This window comes from Mesoplodon bidens (assembly GCF_964165515.1).
Source record: "Mesoplodon bidens genome assembly, chromosome: 1".
Taxonomy (NCBI): domain Eukaryota; kingdom Metazoa; phylum Chordata; class Mammalia; order Artiodactyla; family Ziphiidae; genus Mesoplodon; species Mesoplodon bidens.
The window spans coordinates 224,642,583-224,666,839 of NC_138176.1; the positions used below are offsets into that span (position 1 = coordinate 224,642,583).

The 24,257-nt window shown below is 36.7% G+C and overlaps 1 protein-coding gene across 1 annotated transcript in view; it reads right to left on the reverse strand.

Moving 5' to 3' along the window:
• Window positions 1-24,257, reverse strand: part of IQCM (IQ motif containing M) — a gene marked incomplete at both ends in the record, with an annotated part of 364,405 nt that overhangs the window by 291,377 nt on the left and 48,771 nt on the right. The window contains 2 exons of the mRNA XM_081217168.1: window positions 12,021-12,115; window positions 16,434-16,524. Of these exons, the coding sequence (XP_081073294.1) occupies window positions 12,021-12,115; window positions 16,434-16,524 (186 nt within the window). The remainder of the gene's footprint in view (window positions 1-12,020; window positions 12,116-16,433; window positions 16,525-24,257) is intronic.

The following is a 24,257-nucleotide window of genomic DNA, read 5'->3' on the forward strand; positions in this document are numbered from 1 at the left end:
AAGCAACTGAACGTGATTGTCCTTGGCTCCACTTTCGATGCCAAGAACCTCCTACTCTCTGATTCTAGTTTCTTCCTTTCTACTCACATGTAACTGAAAAAAAGTACTGTGTTTGGTGAGGTAATGAATAAGATCTAATAAAAGTGGATACAAATAGATTAAGTCATCTAATATGTGACTTAATTCAGATTTCGGAAAAGAAATGGGATGAAAGGGAACCAACCAGGCGCTCAGCTTATGATACTTCAACACTTTCACAATAATTCTGAAAGGCAGATACAAATATCTCACTCCTACAAAAAAGGACACAGAGGTTAGGAAGAGTAAATACCCAAACCAAGGGCATCCGGCTAGTAAGTGGGTATACACATGGTTCTATCTGACTACAAATTTATCCTATTACCTTTTGTTGCTTCCTTTTTCTCTTTTTTAAAACATTTACTGTCTATTTACTATGTGCCAAGCATTATCACAGAAATGAGTGATCGAGATCTGGTGCAGCCCCGAATCGGAGGCTGTGCTGTCAGTATGGTAACAATGTGCCCATGAGCACTTGAAATGTGGCTAGTATGAATTGAGATGTACAGTGTGTTAAATTATACACAAGATTTCAAAGACTTAGTAAGAAAAAAAGGATGTTAAATATGTTAATAATTTTTCATACTGATTACATATTGAAATGATAAATTTTGTATATATGCTTTAGGTTAAATAAAAAGTGTGTTTAATATTTCTTTCAGTTGCTTCTCTTTACTTGTTTAATGTGGCTACTAGAAAATTGTAAATTATAAGTGTTTCTCAAATTTTATTTCTACTGTACATCACTGGCCAAAGATATTCTCTCAATCTTACTTCAGGATATATAAATGAATTGCCTATCTGTAATTTTAAAATTATAGGTCATATCTCAAGATTATTTTGAATAAGAAATTTCACATTTGAATCAACTATCTTTTGAGATTGTTTGAATAAGAAATATATGTAATTCACTGTGGAATACCTCTTCCTCCCACCATCAATATTTATTGACTGTATATCCCACCTCTCTTGAGATGTTAAAAATTGGCCTAAAGTTAGCTAAAGCATATTCGTTCTTCTTTTCCTGACAGAGTGTATGGTGAACGGAGAAATACCTGGATTCAAGACACAAGCATGCTTGCAATGGATTGAAAACAGTTTTTGCACCCCACAAGTATCTCTTAGAGATTTCCTGAACACTTTTAATAACATAGCATGCATTTTCCCAGCATGAAAAGTTTTGGTTGTTTAGAATTTGGTACATTAAAAATATTTTTCACATTTTCCTAAAAAAGATGAGGTAAGTTGTGTTTTCAGACAATAAAACACTTGTGCTTTTATGAAATGTCTGTTAACATGAGCAGTGGGGAATCATACAAGACAGCTATCTTTCCTATTATATTGTTACATACTGAAAAAGCAATACAAACCAATTTATAATTCAATATAAAGGCAGATGCAGTAACATCATTGATGAACTTTTAAGACTGACTGAAAATGCAATTTAAAAAAATATGTAGAGTAGTAAGAAACACAAAATTTAGACTGTATGAGATCAGATGGATGAAAACTGATTCAAAAATCATACAAATTTACACGAGCTTTCAGTTCATAACAGTAAATGTACCCCAAATAGTCATTTTATAAGCTCATTGTATATTGAATCATTCTGTTCTGCCTTGAAATACAGCTTTAAAATATCCTAATTTTAGAGTTATAGAGCAAAATATTCATTGCTACATATAAGACAATATGAACATTTATAAAGCAAAACAATAAAATGGAACAAGAACTGAGAATCAGAAGCCTGATACTGGTGAGACTTGAGCTAGTTGCAAGCTTCTTGATATTTAGCTTCTTCACCTGAAAGATGAGAAAAGCCAGACTGACCATGCCTGAAAATCCCATCAGAACCAAGGAGATAATATATAAAAAGAAACTTATTACTAGTATATTATTATATTAAAAAGAAATGTGTTCTATTGTTTTATTATAAACACCTATCCTTCAGTTAATATTTTGAGTAGCCATTGTGTCAAACATAATAAAAATATTTTAAATATCTTAAATTTCACTTTTTCAAATCACTTTTATAATCACCTTGGTATAAAACAATAACTGAAATTGCACTAATACATGAAAATATTTATGAGGAGGTCCTTAATGATTACGGTAGCATTTGGGGAGATAGGTAAGGACAGAATTAAAAGGGCAACTGTCAACGGTCTAAACGTACACAAGGCAACTCACAGACATAGAAAAGCTTGTGGTTACCAAAGGGGATAGCGGGGTGGGGGGGTGTAAATTAGGAGTTTGGGATTAACATATACACAGGACTATATATGAAATAGGTAAACAACAAGGACCTACTGTGTAGCACAGGGAACTACATTCAGTATCTTATAATAACCTATAATGAAAAAGAATCTGAAAAAGAATATATATGTGTGTGTGTGTATATATATATTTGTATAACTGAATCACTTGAAACTAACGCAACATTGTGAATTAACTATACTTCAATAAAATAAATAAATAAATGTACACAAGACAAGCATCAACTACCTCCCACTCCACCTGTTATGATGTAGTGGAAACTTGCATAAAACAATCTATTTAGAGATTTTACTATCTTAGATTTTGTTACTTTAAAAAATCTATTTTCCACTTCTGAAACGAGTTGAGACTCCCTCCCTCCCTCCCTCCCTTTCTTCCTTCAGCTGCCTTCACACAGTGTCAGAAGGCAGGAACAAAGAACATGTCTTTTCCTCCTCTGATACTGAGTGCCATGAACTGAACTGTGTCCCCACAAAACGTATGTGTTGAAGCCCTGCCCACCGATGAGACGGTATTCGGACATGGCATCTTTGGGAGATAATTAGGTTTAGATGAGATCATAAGTATGGGGCCCTCATGATGGGATTAGTGGATAGGAGAAGACCAGAGACTTCTCTCTCTTTGAATGTATGGTTTGAGGAAAGGCCAGGTGAGAAATCAGCTACAAGGCTGCAAGTCAGGAAGAGAGCTCCTATTAGAACCCAATCATGCTGGCACTCTGATCTCAGACCTCCAGCCTCCGGAACTGTGAGAAAATACGTCTGTTGTTTAAGCCACCGAGTGCATAGTATTTTGTTGTGGCAGCCCAAGCTAACTAGTGCACTGAGTAAGCCCTGGAGGGGCAGACAGGTGAAGAAGCTGGGGAGTTTGCTACCCGGGTACGTGGAGGAGAATTCTCTTACAATCACTGGAAAAAATGAAATGGACATTTATATCCAATTAATGAAAGGAAATTATTAGACTTAATTAGAAAAAAATCAAAATTTGTATAGCCACAAGGTTTTAAAAAGATGCAAAGGGAACAAAATTGGAAGGAAATAAACCAACTTGTTAATCATGGAGAGGGTGGTGGCACTAATGGACAAGTTTTTTCTTTTCTCCAAATGTTCTTTAGTATGATTATATGTATTTTTATAACAAAAAGAAATGAAAACTAAAAATTTGTTATTGATCTTAATATGAGTCTAATTGCAAGGGTTTCATTTTAAGCGATCTTCACAGGGGAACGAGGACTATTTATAAAACATTTTTTGAGATCTCATGTGTCTTCCACTTTCTATTGGCTATTTTTAAAGAAGGACTGATGTCCTCAAAAAACTCATCCATTTCACTGAGAGAAGACTGCATCACACTTATTAGATAACAATACCATATATAACAGAATTTAGAAAGTGTTCATTGTTATGAGTAAATGCTGAAGTAAAACCAATAACAAATATTAGGGTCTCAGGGTGCTCAGTCAGAGCTAACCACAGCATGGAGATCAGAAAAATACAGCAGTTAATAGAAATTCATGAAATAGACAGCAGTGTACTATAGGGAAATTTGACAAAGCTAAAAATTTGGTTTAAATAAAAAAGAAAACAATAAAGTTGACTGACTTTAGCAAAACTGACCAAAGAGAAACAGGAGGAAGGAAGGGGGGAGGGAGGGGGGAGAGAGAGAGAGAGAGAGTGCCTAAATAATTAATATCAAAAATTAAAAGGGAGACATCAGTACAAACGTTACTGTGGACAACTTTATGGCAATACTTTTGACAATTTAGAATATCATTATAAACATAACTTACTAACACTGAAAGAAGATGAAAACAAGCAAAATTACAGGTCATTTCTCTCTTCAATAAAATGAAAAAACCCTCAAAAGAATATTGGCAAATTGAATTCATATTAGGTTTATTCCAGGGTTGAATATTAGTTTAACATCTGAAAACCAATGAGTATAATTCACTACATTAAAAGAACAAATGAAGGGTTTCCCTGGTGGTACAGTGGCTAAGAATCCTCCTGCCAGTGCAGGGGACATGGGTTCGAGCCCTGGTCCGGTAAGATCCCACATGCTGCGGAGCAACTAAGCCCATGAGCCACTACTGAGCCTGCACTCTAGAGCCCGTGAGCCACAACTACTGAGCCCGCGTACCACAACTGCTGAAGCCCGCGGGCCTAGAGCCTGTGCTCTGCAACAAGAGAAGCTACCACAATGAGAAGCCGACACACCACAACAAAGAGTAGCCCCCACTCACCGCAACTAGAGAAAGCCTGCGCGCAGCAACGAAGACCCAACGTAGCCAAAAATAAATAAATAAATAAAATAAAGTTACTTTAAAAAAGAACAAATGAAAGAAATCATACAATCATCTTAAGAGATAAAAAGAAAATCATTTGATAAAGTACAACATCGATTCATGATAAACTCTTAGCAACCTAGGAACTTTTTAGTATAATAAGGAGAGTCTATAACAAACACAATACATTATACTTAATGCTAACATATATAATAATTCCTTCTGAGATAGGAAATGAGACAAGAAAGCTTCTCACCACTTCTATTTTACATAGTGTAGGAGGTGTTCACTACCACAATAAGGTAAGAAAAAATAAATAAAAGCTCTAGAATAGGAAGGAAAGAACAAAAACTGTCAACATTCATGGACAACATGATTGTGTATATAGAAAGTCTAAAATGATCAACATATAAACCAGATAAACTACTAGAAGTAGTAAGTTAATTTATAAAAGCCATAAAGATATAAGGTCCATGCAAAAAGATCAACTGTATTTCTATATTCCAGAAAAGGGGGTGGGGATAAAATAAAATTTTAGACACCATTTAAAATAGCATCAAAAACATCAGATGCATAGAAATAAATCTTTTTTAAAAATGCAGAATATTATAAAATATTATTGAGACAGTTCTAAGAAGGCCTAAATAAAAGGAAGGATATTTCATGTCCATCTGTATTTCATTCTAAAAATTTTTGTTTTTCTCAATTCTTAATCTACCTGGAGGCAGGTATATCTAAATAAACATTATCTTTAATAATTAATAATAATTATGCCATGGCTTGTGGGATTAAAGTTTAAAAAAAGAGAAAATTGAAATAATGGAAAATGATAGTAAGAAATTCAAAATGGAGGAAGAGCAAATCTAAAGTGCTTCATAGCCCTTTTATTATCCTGGACAGGATAAGATTTTTGCTAAATTTTACTGTATTTAAATCAATATTATTTGTTTATCAAAGACACCTTAAATAAAGTGAAAAGACTAGCCACAATATAATTAACAAAGGATTAGTACCAAGAATGTAACAGAATTCCTCCAAATCTGGGGTGGAAGCAAAGGGATAGAATTTGCAAGTGGCACAGTAGATGACAGTTTCTGTCAATATTATAGTTTTTGGGCTGAGGGATGATTTTATTTGTGTTCATGATAATACTAAATAATACAAAAAATAAATTAAAGAGGGCAATTCATGGACAAGTGATGATAATGCATCATGAAACCATAATTTCTATTAATCTAATTCTAGATACCTGAGGCCAGACAACAAATACATGCATGTACAATAAATGCTGATAGATATGTAGATAGATAGATAGATAGACAGACAGGAAGACAGAGAAAAGTGATGCCAGTTTTTTTTTTTTAACTAGGAAAGTTCTAGGCCACCAGGAATAAGTATAAGCCCTAAAAAGCAAATTACTCTAAGGAACATTAAACCCCTATGGAATCAGGCTTTCCTATATTTTCTGCTTTTATTATTTTTGTCCTTTCCTGGCAGTTCAGCCAGGTTACTAAAGTTATTTTTTTAATATTTAACTAGCAATTTTAGGTGTCCTGTACCCAGAAGTCTTTCCTTACATGTTTGTTCATGATACGCTCAGAAACATGAGTGCACACACACACACAGCTGTATTTTTTCTAGCTGTAATTTTTTTATTCAAAATGACAACAACATATTTGAGTTCCATTGGTGAAAATATTTATTCTGATAAATTAGATAACTTTCCTCATTGAATAGAAAAAATAAACATGAAAATTGTTACCACTCTTTTAGAAAATAAAATAGTATCTTCATTCATCCAGCAAAATATAATGAGCACTTCCTATGTTCCAGGAATGATTCTGGGTCCAAGGGATTTATTAATGAATTAATTAGTCAAAACTATCTGCATTCATGGAGATTACATTCTAGCAGGAGTAGAGTAGCCAAAACCAGATAAGTAATAGGCAATATGTCCTGAGGACTTAAATGTTAAAGATCAAAATAAAGCAGGACTGGTAAATGGGGCTGGGTGGGGGATATAGTTGCTACTATAATAGGCTGGTCAGTGATGGCTTCACTGATCTGAAGGCATCTGGACAAAGCCCAGAACTGGTAGTGGAGTGATGCTGTGACGTCTAAGGTAAAGAGCTTTCCAGGCAAAAAACAACATGTACAAAGTTCCTGAGTCAGACATGTTAAGTTCGAAATGCCTAATAAAAACCCAGGCAGAAATGCTGATTAAGCATTTGAATGTGAGCTGGAATTGAGGAGAATGACCAGGCTGGAGATTTAAATTTGGAGTCATCTGCATATAAATGGTAGTTAAAGCTATGGATTAGATAAAATTACCAAGAGGATGAGTATAGCTCGAGAAAAAGTTCAAAAATTAATCTCCAGGCCTATGAACATCGGGGGCCCCAAGACACCCAGTGGGAGTTAAAAAAAACGTTGGAGTTTAGAAGGTAGTCTGGTTGACTGGTGGTGCTCTTCAAAACGAGATTTTGGAACTATTTCAAAGGTCTCTAGGCCATAACTCTCAGAGAATATATATATATATATATATATATATATATTCTCTGAGAGTTATATACATATATATGTATATATATATATACATATATGAGAATATATATGTATATATATATGTATGTGTATATATGTGTGTGTGTGTATATATATATATCTATATATATATAGTATGACAGGCACCATACTCATTGGAGGAGAAGAGCTCAAGGAATCAAGAAGCCAATGAGTTAGAGAGCTTATTTATTTGGATACCAAAATCACAAAGAGTTATTACAAGACTAGAGCTAGTAAAAGTTACAAGGATCCAGGGGCTAAAATCTTTACAATATGAGAGAATGGATACAAATCAAAAGATTACAGTAGGAAGGAGAGGTAATGAAGGGTATCATTTGATGACATGATATTCAAAGCTGGGAGATTTAGTGAAGAGGGAGGGAGAATGGTCTAGAAACAGCATGAGGAATAAGGAGATCACCTTACCATCTCCAGTCCCAGAGACATGAAGCATGAGAGGGAGAGAAGACCATCACCTCTTAAGGGAGCAGCCGAGAAATAAATGTCCTGAGGGTTGGGGACAGAGCACAGATTTCAACTAGACCAAGAAGGTGAAGGGAACACTTAGAAGAGGTTAAGGATTCAGGATTTTTGCTGGCTACTGGCTAGCAGTTCAAGGATAAGAGTAAACAGGTTTCAGAGGTGGGAAGGGTGAAGGATAAAGTCAGAAAAGAAAGACATACAGAATTATATAGATAGTGGGGTTTTAAAGATAAGAGGTGACCTGGAAGTCCTTGGTGTCTTGTGGAGACTAATGTAGACAGAGTTAAAGGACATATTTAATAAGATTCATCCTGAGGGGCTCAAGGCTGTGAACCTAGCAAGTAGGGAGAGGGAAGAAATCTTGCCAAGAGCAGACTATGGGGGGATTGGTCCTCTTCTCTCCTACCAATGATTATGTAGAGAGGTTTTAATATCTGAGAAGCAGCCATACAGGAAAAGGACATTTTCTAACCTTTCATCCTTTTCACTGAGGGCAGTTTCATTCTTTCCTTGAGGATGACAGAGAACTGAAAGGATCTGCACCAGGCCACACGGAGAACTGGTTCTTAAAGAGAGCAACATGGGCTTCTTTGACACATGGCCACCTTCCTAGAACTCTCTTTGAAAAAGTCTGTTAAAGAGTTTCTACCATGGGCCTATTCCCTTAGAATCATAAAGATGGGGAGAAAAATCATCAGTGAAAGGGGTGCTTGAGGAATATCATTTTAAGAATGACCTTCCAAATTCACTGAAATAGGAGGGCAAACAGGCAGAGTCAAGGTCTAGAACAGGATGCGAACAATGACAATGGCAAAAATAGCTGAATCCAGGAAAGGCTGCCATGATTGTGTTTACATAATAACCATAAACCTCACTTCTTGAGTTCAGTGCTTTGATAGTGTAAGGCAAAGTTGTAATGAGGTGTGTCTTGTGCTTCTAGTAATACGTCCTTTAGGACAGGGTCAAAGCCTTTTCAAGTCTATCATGCTTTACTATGTATATCAACGAACTGTAGCTAAGAATTACAGCTCAATTTATTAAGCACTAGGATGTATGATATATACTTCACAAGCATTATCAAAAAACTTTAGGTAGGTATTGTTATTATTCCCAATTTAACCAATGAGGAAACTGATTCACAGAGTGATTAACTTGAATGAGGTTTCCCAGCTAGAAACTGGCAGGGTCAGAATTCTAACCTCATTAGAGTAACTACAATAACTCCAGTGTCTTCACTCTTAATCACTGTGCTATACTGCTTTAAAAAGGCAAGGCTTCAAGCAGTATAAGGTATATGCATTTACATATATAATATTATAGATATATTATATTATTATTATATACTATATGTCAAATGGATAGAAATCATGATTTTGTCTTAATTCCTATGTTCTAATTTCCTTTCCTTTTTCCTTTAGTAAGAATAATTTATTTATCCTAAAAAAAAATTGGGCAACTTTAAGAGCCCAGTAAATTACCATACACCCCAGAGAACACCACAAGATCTATATTCTCTCACAATTTAAGCAACATTCTGTTATTAAACAGACCTCAGTGGCTGTTTCAGACATTCAGTGAAGCTGTAACTTACTAAACTAAACAGAGTTACAATAATATGTGGATAAAAGGCTTTGTTGTACAAATTTTTAGACTCTAGTCTTAAAATGAACTAAAAAATTAGCAAGCATAAAAAATATATTAATTACTTCTTCACCCAAGACACAAAGCCAGGACCACACCTAGGTTATTCAAAAAGAAAATCAACATTTTTTACATTTTACTAGTAGCTTACATAAAATAAGTTTCTGGCCACAGGCCCTCAGATATTTCTGCCCTTATTTTTTTTAATGTTGCAATTATAAAAGAGCAGTTTAGCTTAAAACAAAACAAAATAAAACAAAACCTCACATACAACAAAGCAGTGATGAAATTGCCATCCTTACTTGATTAAAAATACCTTTCATTTTAAGGAAAAAAGGATAGCTACCCTATAGCATTTGGAAATAATGATTTTTACTGCCATTTATTATACTTTTAGCCTGTTTAACTTTAAATTTCCCAGGAGGTTTATGAGTATTGAGAGACTTACATCATAAAACTAATAATCTGCCCAACAATTTGGTTTTAAATCATGTAAAGTACACTGCATAACATTTTACTTATTTTTATGGTATCTGAGCAGTCTACATATAATCAGCATAAACAAGAACTATAAAAAGATAGTGTCCAGTGTTATTCTTTTGCATGTTTATATTCACTGCTGTTATTATTGTATTTTATTTTCCCAAATTCTTTTTTCTTTTATCAGTTATCAAGTTTTAGCTTACTGTGTAGAAACAGACACATAGATACATACAGAAGTATATTCCATTTGAGTGGCTTCTCCTTTTAATTTATCTTCATTCATTCATACATTCATTTAACAAATGTTTATTAATGCCCAATATGTGCCAGTCACTGTGATAAGTATATGAATTCTTTAGCTTTCATGAAGCTATAGTTCTATTAGTAAATATTTCAGATATTTCAGCAGAACATTTTTGCACAGCTAGAACCTTTAGCAAATCTCAAAACATATCATGTAGGTGCCAGCCTTACACTCACAATTTCACAATAATCTATAGCTAGTAACTGGGATTCTCTCAACAAATATTTTAGAAGAAAGGTCTTCTATCTTATCTTTAGCACTAAACAAACAGTGGTCAAGCTCCTGCATAGTAAGCTCCACATATACAGAGAAAGAAGACTCACATATATACTTTCAAACTAAAGCCATGAGAATTACCAAACACTTCAATGGGCTAATAGGCTCCTCCACAAGGGAAAGACACATGTGATTTACCTGAGGTGGATGGTATTTGAAAACAGAGGCTTTCATCAACCCTTAGGATGATCCTGAATAAACTCTAAATGTCACACAATTAGTAGAACTTTCACTACGTCGTAGTTAAGGGCTGTAAACCTCAGCTTTCAGGGTCATCGGTTTTTTTTTAATATTTTATTTGTTTATTTTATTTATTTATTTATTTATTTATTTATTTGGCTACGTCAGGTCTTAGTTATGGCACACAGGAATTTCGTTGAGGCATGTGGGCTCTTCATTGCAGCGGGCGGGCTTCTCTCTAGTTGTGGCACATGGGCTCCAGAGCATGTGGGCTCTGTAATTTGCAGCACGCAGGCTCTCTAGTTGAGGCACAAGAGCTCAGTAGTTGTGGCACATGGGCTTAGTCGCTCTGCAGCATGTGGGATCTTAGTTCCCCAACCAGGGACCAAACCCATGTCCCCTGCATTGGAAGGCAGATTCTTTACCACTGGACCACCAGGGAAGTCCCTAGGGTTATCAGATTTTAAGACTGTTATCTATTAAAACTATTTCACCCACTGGACCCTGTACCATATGAGGAATTTTTGACAGCACTTACCTCTTTACATACATACTTAATGCTAGACTCACTTGAGACCCACACATTATTCTACTACCCTGGGGCTTCAAATTATCTGATCAAGCCTTAAAAGAATTTAAGCTATGGACAAATATAAGAAGCCAAAATTTTAAATAGACCTATTGTATGTGTTTAAGATTCTGACATTATAGTCACAAACAGTAATAGTTTGGATGAATATTGGTTCGATTAATAAAAATGTGTTTGATGAGCCTCCAGTTGATGTTTAAATTCCTTCTATAATAATTCAAACAAATAAAGGCTGGTAAAATTGTAGATGGATAATGGAAATTTTAAACAAGAGTGCCTTGAGAACCCAAGGAGGAGTTTATTCTGCAAATTTTTTAAAATGTATTCCAAAATCAATCAAAGTCCCACTCTACAAGAAGAGTTTTCTCTTAATGACAGCCTGAAGCCCAAGAACATAAGTAACAAGTTAAAAAGAGGGAAAACTACAAAATAGTTTATTTGAATCAACAGCCCCCAAGGTCATCACATAGCTCACCAAGTTCCAGAGAGTTGCTCAGTCACACTTAAGGGACATTAGAGGGTCATCTATATTTTCTTTTGAAGAAATACATATTTTTTTAAAACAACAAAAACTCAACTATACAGAGACGTTTAAAATTATAAGAATTTATCCTTATAATTTCCTAAAACCTTCAATATTTACACACATTAAAAAAAATCCAATCTCTAAAGTTCAAATAAAGGAGCTGAAAATTAGTTATTAGTGGTTGTTTCTGAAACCTCTATCTTGTGACACATTATTTGAAATGAAATATAAAGGAAATGACTGTTCAATACTAGCTGTTTGCCTTTGCATTTTAAATGAATACAAAATAATGAAAGTTACTGTGTTGCTTCCACACTTAAGCAGTGTGACTCACCGTTTTCTTTCAAAAGCCCCATGGAAGAGGAGGTCATGGGTCGTAAGTGCAAGCCAAGGTTGATGATGGGGAAAGCACAAAATGAGTCCACCATTCTGTTTCCAAAAGATGAAGGTAGAGCTTTGAGTGATTTACTAGTAATCAAACTTTCTAGACTAATGTTACAGGATTAGATGCTAATCATGGAGAGAAAACCTCATCTCCTATCAACAGAGACTATGACTACTGTATCCTCAGGACCCTCACTGCAGAGTAAGGGGCACATGGTAGGCCCTCTATAAATATTTATTATTGAATGAAGACAAAATAATACCAAATTTTGCTGGATCTATGCAGGGATAACATAGGAACATTTGCTTTCTGAAAGAAAAATTCTAATAAAAATCAGAAAAATGAACATGCATCATATCTGTTTCTTCTGTTTTGCAAGAGATTTTAAGTAATATGTTTTCCTATCATGACTTGGAGAGCTTCAACCAAGTCAGCTGAATCAAAAAACGGGGACCATGTAGCAACTTTAGAAAATGTAAATAAGCAAAAGTAAGAAAATAAAAATTACCCCTAATTCACTACCCTAGTACATGAATAATAATTGCAAAGTCTTAAATGCTTCCTATGAGCTGAGCACTATTCTAAGCCCTTTATGTGTCTTACCGCATTTAATACTCACAACAAGCCTCTGAATATTTACTATTATTATACTCATTTTATAAAGGAAGAGACTAAGAGATTTAGGGGTTAAGCAGTATATAGTTCAGATTACTCCAGCTACAAATGGGTGGAGCCAGGATTTGAATCCAGGCAGTGGGATTTAAGGAACTAAGTAAGCGCCTTATTACTACTTTATACTCACTCCATTTGTCACGATTAACATGTGTAATATACCCCACATCTTCTCTATGTTTAGGTGTACATAAATATACATGAACTTTTTAGCTTATTTTTTATACTTGATAACATATAGTGAATATATTTCTTTGTAAATGTACAAAGATTCACGTCATTATTTTGGTCTAGAAATGCAATTGCTCGTTCAAATATTATAGAAATGTTACATAAATTTTTAGGATTTTAAAACATTCTACCCATCAAAAAACTAGGGTCTATGAAGAAAGTCTGTGACTGTCTGCTTTTGAGTTTCATATCTGGCATATAGTAGGTGTTCAATAAATAGTAAATAAATGAGTGACTTATAGGATCCATTAGTCTAGCTGTCACTCATGTGGTCACATTTATGCAGTTGGCCAAAGAACTGAGGTACCCCTTATATGACAAAATCATATTGTCAAGGGAAAATATAAGAGGTTTGAGTATGCAGGCAGATTTGCAAAACTCCATTTGAAATTCTAGAATTTTATTTCTATGATCAAGAATGGGATCAAGATATATAGTTGTAGTTTGCTTTGCTTCCTTATAACTAGTCCCTGGTTAACTATTAGTTAAATCTCCAAATTAGAACTATTAATTGCATTTTTCAATGATTCCCTATTAATGAAAGATTCTAACAGAAGTAGACCACAATTCGTTCACTTAAGCAAAATATTGTACAAACATTAAGGTGAAATACCAGAGTTGTTTCAACACAAATGTGAAATGCCATGAGGAATTCTATCATTAATTTATAATATCCTCATTCTGTTATTAAATTGATCAGAATAACCTAAATACAAATTGTTATGTAACACATAAGAAACTCCCACTGATCACAAAACTAGGGGAAGAAGTTGAGGCTCACTTGCCTGAAATACAGAATGCATTTACAGAAATGCAGTTGTCATACCTTCAAATGTACCAAATATTATCAACTAAAGAATTAGCTCTAATAAATAAATGCATAATAAATAAATTTCCTTGATGGAAAATTAATATTTAGAATGCAGTCACACTTATCATTATTGAAATAAAAAGAGTATTTAATGTATGATAATTAATCTTTGAAGTTAGAATTCAAAGGTGTATTGAAGAACTTCAGTTCCTTAAACTTAAACTTGAAAATGCAGAAGTATTCAATTTTGTTCTCCTTTGCAAGTCAAACATAGAGAAATTTGGGAAAAGGAAAAAAAAACAAACATTTATAAGATTCCATCATATTTCTTCATGTATTTTCCAAGGAAATTTCTTTTGTTGGGTCAATATTTTTATGGTTTACCTAAAAATATTATGTGTCACCTTAAAAATTAGTGTTTTCCACAGTATCTTCTAGGAAATTATAAGTCGTTTCTGTACAACTCCTCTCTCTGGGTTCTATTTGTCTTGAACAGAAACCTTTCCAGGGTCTCACAAAGAGTTGAGCAGTTCATGCTAATTAGTCCAAAAGCCTTCCCTGCATTGTTAACAACCCCCTACCTGATTTCCTGACTGATACCATTTTCCTTTCTGTTGCTTATACCTTCATGGCTAAGTCACTTCTAACATTTATGAAAAGAAGCCAACTGCTGTGGTAGGAAACAAGTTACCACCATAAGTTAGCTATAAATAAAGACAAGGCAGGGCTTCCCTGGTGGCACAGTGGTTGAGAGTCCGCCTGCCGATGCAGGGGACGCAGGTTCGTGCCCACATGCCGCGAGCCGCTGGGCCCGTGAGCCATGGCCGCTGAGCCTGCTCATCTGGAGTCTGTGCTCCACAATGGGAGAGGCCACAACAGTGAGAGGCCGTGTACCGCAAAAAAAAAAAAAAAAAAAAAAGACAAGGCAGCCTTAGTGGATTGAAGTTCAGTCTCTATGTACCCGAGGCTGTCACTGAAGTACTTGCTCTTAATTTCAAAGGGTGTTGATCTTCCTCATTAAGCAGGATTTGTTTTCATTAAACATGGATTGTTAGGATGTCAAGAGATCTTTATCTTTCACCAGTTGCTGAAGAAACAATTCTTTGGGAAATACTCAACTCTCTTGGGAAAGACATACTGAAAGATATTAAACCTGATCAGATTTATTATTAATGAGTGCTCCAATTTTCCCTAAATTATTACTATTCTTCCTTGGATTACAGCCCCATTTAAATATACTGAAAATGGTAGTTTTTCAACATTAGTTCAGTTAGCTGTTCTAGTTTTAAAGTTTAGCTGAAATTCTAAACTGTTTGGTTAAATTGCTATATTAGCTACTCTTTTAGCAGGTAACACTCTGCTAGACTAACCTGGGTCTCAGGTTAACTTAAGTAAAGGCAAAAGAACATTTTTTTTAACTAGTAAATTTCCAATACAATCACTTATTTTCCTTCCAATTAATATCTTCTCTTACCATGGATAAAACCAAACCCTCACTATTAAAGCTGTATGTATACTCCACTCTTCCAAATTCCAGTATCGTATTACACTTTAAACCAAGAAAGTGGTTACTTCTTTTTTTTCTTTTTTTTTTTCTTGTTTTGTGGTACGCGGGCCTCTCAGTGCTGCGGCCTCTCCCACTGCGGAGCGCAGGCTCCGGACACGCAGGCTCAGCGGCCATGGCTCACGGGCCCAGCCGCTCCGCGGCATGCGGGATCCTCCCAGACCGGGGCACGAACCCGTGTCCCCTGCATCGGCAGGCGGACTCTCAACCACTGCGCCACCAGGGAAGCCCGAAAGTGGTTACTTCTGAGCATAAAACTTGTAGTGCTAAGCACAGTTTGCAGGATAAATGTTGGAAGATCCAGGACGTTCTTTACAGCCACAGCAACATTTTCTCTAATTTCTATTATTTATAGCTGTGCCAATTACCCCACATTTCTGACCATGTTATATAATGAATTAATACCAAACAAGCCACTGAAAAATACACTTTAACAGAGCAGTATTTACATTCTACAAGTATAAATGTTCCTACAAAATGTGCTGAAGGGCCTTTAGAGGTTCTATCTGTAGTTTTAGGGCCAAAAATTATGTACACAATTGTAACATTACCCCAAAGATGATGCTGTTATTTAGTGGAATAACTCAGAAAAGTAACTGACCCATCTCCAGACACCTTTGGAAAGCAAAAGCAATGCTCAAAATTCCTGCCTTCAAACTATGCTCAGTAGGATCACCCTCACCTTCTGTTAGAAAAAGACTAACTTTAAATTATTATATTAAAAAAGAAAAATTACAACTCTGCTCCATAATAGCTGCAGATGAGTTATTAAAATACCAAACTTATGTAATATTATCATAAAATATGGCATTTTTCTCAAGAAAGTCACAAATTGGATTTGAGATTATGCACTGTAAAACTCAGATGGTTTGCTTAACTGTTCAGACATCTTCCAGTTCAAAAGTTAATTGAACTGAAAACTAAAATTTTGATAATTAATATGCTTTGAGGTACTCAAGCAGAAGGATAAATTAGCCTCATGCATGGGGTGTTAACAGACTTGAGAAACCATGACAATTGGTCAACAAATACTGGCAAAGTAGAATAGTGTATGTTTTCTATAAGTTAGCTGATTACACATTACCTGGTTTTCGCATGGTGCTGTTGCTTCTCTTTCTCCATTTTTTTACTCACTGAATCAATATTAGTCACTATTTTACCCAGTTTAACTTGTTCTGGAATTCGAAAGAAAAGCTTTAATTGTATACTATTAGTTTTCAAGTTCTAAGTGCATTCTTTGAATTAAATTGCAAATCACAGATTTTTCTAATAACAGGTACAATATTTTTCAAAAAAATTACTAATACAAAGATATGGTAAAAAAACATTTGAGTGTTTTTTTCCACCCCATGCTCCTCAGATGTTTTGCAATTACTAAAATCTATGACTGAACGTGTAGAGTAAATGAACTGCATATATCAGAAAGGAGATAGCTCCCAGAGAAATGTCTGCAAGAATACAGCACATTCCAATGAGTACAAAACGCCTCGTTTATACATATCAGCATTATTATCATCCTTATCTTCAGCAGGCTTAAGTTTTATTGCAGAGCCGCTATTTTAAAATAATTTAGCAATCATTACTTAATGTAAATAGGAACACTGAGTGCTCCAGAAATCTCCTCCATTTGATAGAAAGACTGAAGTCCACAAAAGGCAAAGGTTCTGCTATTTAAAATACCTAGTTCTTAGAGTCTAAAAATAAACCTACATAAATATTTTTAAAATATCTATTACTTTCTATTTTGTACAAATAATGGGACTAACATAGTTTGAAATGCTGCAACAAAATATTAAGTCATGTATCTATTAAAGACATTCTAGGAGCTGGGGGAAGATGGCGTAAGAGTAAGACGCGGAGATCACCTTCCTCCCCACAGATACATCAGAAATTCATCTACACATGGAACAACTCCTACAGAACGCCTACTGAATGCTGACAGAAGACCTCAGACCCCCCAAAAGGCAAGAAAATCCCCACGTAACTGGGTAGGGCAAAAGAAACAAGAATAAACAGAGACAAAAGGATAGGGACGGGACCTGCACCAGTGGGAGGGGGCCGTGAAGGAGGAAAGGTTTCCACACACTAGAAGTCCCTTCGCGGGCAGAGACTGCGGGTGGTGGAGGGGGAAAGCTTCGGAGCCGTGGAGGAGAGCGCAGCAACAGGGGTGCGGAGGGCAAAGCGGAGAGATTCCCGCACAGAGGATCAGTGCCGACCGGCACTCACCAGCCCGAGAAGCTTGTCTGCTCGGCCACCGGGGCGGGCGGGGCTGGGAGCTGAGGCTCGGGTTTCGGGTTTCAGTTGGAGCACAGGGAGAGGACTGGGGCTGCCGGTGGGAAGAGAACCTGAAGGGGTTAGTGCACCACGGCTAGCCCGGAGGGAGTCCGGGAAAAAGTCTGGAGCTGCAGAAGAGGCAAGAGACTTTTTCTTCCCCCTTTGTTTCCTGGTGCGCGAGGAGAGGGCATTAAGAATGCTGCTTAAAGAAGCTCCAGAGACGGGCGCGAGCCGTGGCTAAAAACGCGGACCCCAGAGACAGGCGCGAGCCGCGGCTAAAGGCACGGACCCCAGAGACGGGCATGGGACGCTGTGGCTGCTGCCGCCGCCAAGAGGCCTCTGTGTGAGCACACGTCACTGTCCACACCCCACTTCCGGGGAGCCTGTGCAGCCCGCCACTGCCGGGGTCCCGGAATCCAGGGACGGCTTCCCCAGGAGAGTGCACGGCGCGCCTCAGGCTGGTACAACGTCACGCCGACCTCTGCCGCCACAGGCTCATCCTGCATCCGTACCCCTCCCTCCCCCCGGCCTGAGTGAGCCAGAGCCGCCGAAGCAGCTGCTCCTTTAACCCCGTCCTGTCTGAGCGAACAACAGACGCCCTCCTGCGACCTACACGCAGAGGCGGGGCCAAATCCAAAGCTGAGACCCGGAAGCTGTGAGAATAAAGAAGAAAAAGGGAAATCTCTCCCAGCAACCTCAGGAGCAGCGGATTAAAGCTCCACAATCAACTTGATGTACCCTGCACCTGTGGAATACATGAATAGACAACGAATCATCCCAAATTGAGGAGGTGAACTTTGAGAACAAGATTTATGATTTTTTTCCCCTTTTCCTTTTTTTACAACGAATTATCCCAAATTGAGGAGGAAGACTTTGAGAGCAAGATTTACGATTTTTTTCCCCTTGTTCTCTTTTTCTGAAAGTGTATGTGTATGCTTCTGTGTGAGATTTTGTCTATATAGCTTTGCTTCCACCATTTGTCCCAGGGTTCTATCTGTCCGTTTTTTTGTTTGTTTGTTTTTAATTTTTTTAATACTTACTTTTTTATTTTAATAATGCTATTATATTTTATCATACTTTATTCTATTTTACTTTATCTTCTCTATTTTTCTTTTTCCTACCTTCCCTCCTTCCTCCCTCCCTCCCTCCTTTCTTTCTCTCTTTCCTGCCTCACTCCCTCCCTCCCTTCTTTCTTGCTTCCTTCCTTTCTTTCTTTCTTTCTTTCTTTCTTATACTAATTCTTTCTTTCTACTTTTGCTCCCTTTTATTCTAAGCCAGGTGGATGAAAGGCTCTTGGTGCTGCAGCCAGGAGTCAGTGCTGTGCCTCTGAGGTGAGAGAGCCAACTTCAGGACACTGGTCCACAAGAGACCTCCCAGATCCACATAATATCAAACAGCGAAAATCTCCCAGAAATCTCCATCTCAACACCAGCACCCAGCTTCACTCAACGACCAGCAAGCTACAGTGCTGGCCACCCTATGCCAAGCAACTAGCAAGACAGTAACACCACCCCACCCATTAGCAGAGAGGCTGCCTAAAAACATAAAAAGGCCACAGACACCCCAAATCACACCACCAGACGTGGACCTGTCCACCAGAAAGACAAGATTGAGCCTCATCCACCAGAACACAGGCACTACTCCCCTCCACCAGGAAGCCTACAAAACCCACTGAAACAACCTTAGCCACTGGGGACAGACAGCAAAAACAACGGGAACTACGAACCTGCAGCCTGCAAAAAGGAGACCCCAAACACAGTAAGATAAGCAAAATGAGAAGACAGAAAAACACACAGCAGGTGAAGGAGCAAGATAAAAACCCACCAGACCTAACAAATGAAAAAGAAATAGGCAGTCTACCTGAAAAAGAATTCAGAATAATGATAGTAAAGATGATCCCAAATCTTGGAAATAGAATAGACAAAATGCAAGAAACAGTTAACAAGGAACTAGAAGAACTAAAGATGAATCAAGCAACGATTAAAAACACAATAAGTGAAACAAAAAATACTCTAGATGGGATGAATAGGAGAATAACTGAGGCAGAAGAATGCATAAGTGACGTGGAAGATAAAATAGTGGAAATAACTGCTGCAGAGCAGAATAAAGAAAAAAGAATGAAAAGAACTGAGGACAGTCTCAGAGACGTCTGGGACAACATTAAACGCACCAACATTCAAATTATAGGGATTCCAGAAGAAGAAGAGAAAAAGAAAGGGACTGAGAAAATATTTGAAGAGATTATAGTTGAAAACTTCCCGAATATGGGAAAGGAAATAGTTAATCAAGTCCAGGAGGCACAGAGAGTCCCATACAGAATAAATCCAAAGAGAAATACGCCAAGACACATATTAATCAAACTGTCAAAAATTAAACACAAAGAAGGCATATTAAAAGCAGCAAGGGAAAAACAACAAATAACACACAAGGGAATCCCCATCAGGATAACAGCTGATCTCTCAGCAGAAACTCTACAAGCCAGAAGGGAGTGGCAGTACATGTTTAAAGTGATGAAGGAGAAAAACCTACAACCAAGATTACTCTACCCAGCTAGAATCTCATTCAGATTTGATGGAGAAATTAAAACCTTTACAGACAAGCAAAAGCTGAGAGAGTTCAGCACCACCAAACCAGCTTTACAACGAATACTAAAGAAACTTCTCTAGGCAAGAAACACAACAGAAGGAAAATACCTACAATAACAAACCCAAAACAATTAAGGAAATGGGAATAGGAACATACATATCAATAATTACCTTAAATGTAAATGGACTAAATGCTCCAACCAAAAGACACAGATTGGCTGAATGGATACAAAAACAAAACCCATATATATGCTGTCTACAAGAGACCCACTTCAGACCTAGAGACACATACAGACTGAAAGTAAGGGGATGGAAAAAGATATTCCATGCAAATGGAAACCAAAAGAAAGCTGGAATAGCAATTCTCATATCAGACAAAATAGACTTTAAAATAAAGACTACTAGAAGAGACAAAGAAGGACACTACATAATGATCAAGGGATCGATCCAAGAAGAAGATATAACAATTGTAAATATTTATGCACCAAACATAGGAGCACCTCAATACATAAGGCAAATACTAACAGCCATAAAAGGGGAAATCGACAGTAACACACTCAAGGTAGGGGAGGTCAACACCCCACTTTCACCAATGGACAGATCATCCAAAATGAAAATAAATAAGGAAACACAAGCTTTACATGATACATTAAACAAGATGGACTTCATTGATATTTATAGGACATTCCATCCAAAAACAACAGAATACACATTTTTCTCAAGGGCTCATGGAACATTCTCCAGGATAGATCATATCTTGGGTCACAAATCAAGCCTTGGTAAATTTAAGAAAATTGAAATTGTATCAAGTATCTTTTCTGACCACAATGCTATGAGACTAGACATCAATTACAGGAAAAGATCTGTAAAAAATACAAATACATGGAGGCTAAACAATACACTACTTAATAACGAAGTGATCACTGAAGAAATCAAAGAGGAAATTAAAAAATACCTAGAAACAAATGACAATGGAGACACGATGACCCAAAACCTATGGGATGCAGCAAAAGCAGTTCTAAGGGGAAGTTTATAGCAATACAATCCCACCTTAAGAAACAGGCAACATCTCAAATAAACAACCTAAGCTAGCACCTAAAGCAATTAGAGAAAGAAGAACAAACATACCCAAAGTTAGCAGAAGGAAAAAAAATCATAAAGATCAGATCAGAAATAAATGAAAAAGAAATGAAGGAAACGATAGCAAAGATCAATAAAACTAAAAGCTGGTTCTTTGAGAAGATAAACAAAATTGATAAACCATTAGCCAGACTCATCAAGAAAAAAAGGGAGAAGACTCAAATCAATAGAATTAGAAATGAAAAAGGAGCAGTAACAACTGACACTGCAAAAATACAAAAGATCATGAGAAAGTACGACAAGCAACTCTATGCCAATAAAATGGACAACCTGGAAGAAATGGACAAATTCTTAGAAATGCACAACCTGCCAAGACTGAAACAGGAAGAAATAGAAAATATGAATAGACCAATCACAAGCACTGAAATTGAAACTGTGTTTTAAAATCTTCCAACAAACAAAAGCCCAGGACCAGATGGCTTCACAGGCGAATTCTATCAAACATTTAGAGAAGAGCTAACACCTATCCTTCTCAAACTCCTCCAAAATATAGCAGAGGGAGGAACACTCCCAAACTCATTCTACGAGGCCACCATCACCTTGATACCAAAACCAGGCAAGGATGTCACAAAGAAAGAAAACTACAGCCCAATATCACTGATGAACATAGATGCAAAAATCCTCAACAAAATACTAGCAAACAGAATCCAACAGCACATTAAAAGGATCATACACCATGATCAAGTGGGGTTTATTCCAGGAATGCAAGGATTCTTCTATATACGCAAATCAATCAACGTGATACACCATATTAACAAATTGAAGGAGAAAAACCATATGATCATCTCAATAGATGCAGAGAAAGCTTTTGACAAAATTCAACACCCATTTATGATAAAACCCTGTAGAAAGTAGGCATAGAGGGAACTTTCCTCAACATAATAAAGGCCATATGTGACAAACCCACAGCCAACATCATCCTCAATGGTGAAAAACTGAAACCATTTCCACTAAGATCAGGAACGAGACAAGGCTGCCCACTCTCACCACGGTTATTCAACATAGTTTTGGAAGTTTTAGCCACAGTAATCAGAGAAGAAAAGGAAGTAAAAGGAATCCAAAATGGAAAAGAAGAAGTAAAGCTGTCACTGTTTGCAGATGACATGATACTATACATAGAGAATCCTAAAGATGCTACCAGAAAACTACTAGAGCTAATCAATGAATTTGGTAAAGTAGCAGGATACAAAGTTAATGCACAGAAATCTCTGGCATTCCTGTACACTAATGATGAAAAATCTGAAAGTGAAATCAAGGAAACACTCCCATTTACCACTGCAACAAAAAGAATAAAATATCTAGGAATAAACCTACCTAAGGAGACAAAAGACCTGTATGCAGAAAAGTATAAGACACTGATGAAAGAAATTAAAGATGATACAAATAAATGGAGAGATATACCATGTTCTTGGATTGGAAGAATCAACATTGTGAAAATGACTCTACTACCCAAAGTAATCTACAGATTCAATGCAATCCCTATCAAACTACCACTGGCATTTTTCACAGAAATAGAACAAAAAATTTCACAATTTGTTTGGAAAAACAAAAGACCCCGAATAGCCAAAGCAATCTTGAGAACAAATAAAGGAGCTGGAGGAATCAGGCTCCCTGACTTCAGACTATACTACAAAGCTACAGTAATCAAGACAGTGTGGGACTGGCACAAAAACAGAAAGGTAGATCAATGGAACAGGATAGAAAGCCCAGAGATAAACCCACGCACATATGGTCAACTTATCTTTGATAAAGGAGGCAGGAATGTACAGTGGAGAAAGGACAGCCTCTTCAATAAGTGGTGCTGGGAAAATTGGACAGGGACATGTATAAGTATGAGATTAGATCACTCCCTAACACCATACACAAAAATAAGCTCAAAATGGATGAAAGACCTAAATGTAAGGCCAGAAACCATCAAACTCTTAGAGGAAAACATAGGCAGAACACTCTATGGCATAAATCACAGCAAGATCCTTTTGGACCCACCTCCTAGAGAAATGGAAATAAAAACAAAGATAAACAAATGGGACCTAATGAAACTTCAAAGCTTTTGCACAGCAAAGGAAACCATAAACAAGACCAAAAGACAACCCTCAGAATGGGAGAAAATATTTGTAAATGAAGCAACTGACAAAGGATTAATCTCCAAAATTTATAAGCAGCTCATGCAGCTCAATAGCAAAAAAACAAACAACCCAATCCAAAAATGGGCAGAAGACCTAAATAGACATTTCTCCAAAGAAGATATACAGGCTGCCAACAAACACATGAAAGAATGCTCAACATCATTAATCATTAGAGAAATGCAAATCAAAACTACAATGAGATATCATCTCACACCAGTCAGAATGGCCATCATCAAAAAATCTAGAAACAATAAATGCTGGAGAGGGTGTGGAGAAAAGGGAACACTCTTGCACTGCTGGTTGGAATGTGAATTGGTACAGCCTCTATGGAGAACAGTATGGAGGTTCCTTAAAAAACTACAAATAGAACTACCATATGACCCAGGAATCCCACTACTAGGCATATACCCTGAGAAAACCATAATTCAAAAAGATACATGTACCAAAATGTTCATTGCAGCTCTATTCACAATAGCCAGGACATGGAAACAACCTAAGTGTCCATCATCGGATGAATGGATAAAGAAGATGTGGCACATATATACAATGGAATATTACTCAGCCATAAAAAGAAACGAAATTGCGCTATTTGTAATGAGGTGGATAGACCTAGAGTCTGTCATACAGAGTGAAGTTAAGTCAGAAAGAGAAAGACAAATACCATATGCTAACACATATATATGGAATTTAAGAAAAAAAATTGTCATGAAGAACCTAGGGGTAAAACAGGAATAAAGACACAGACCTACTTGAGAATGGACTTGAGGATATGGGGAGGGGGAA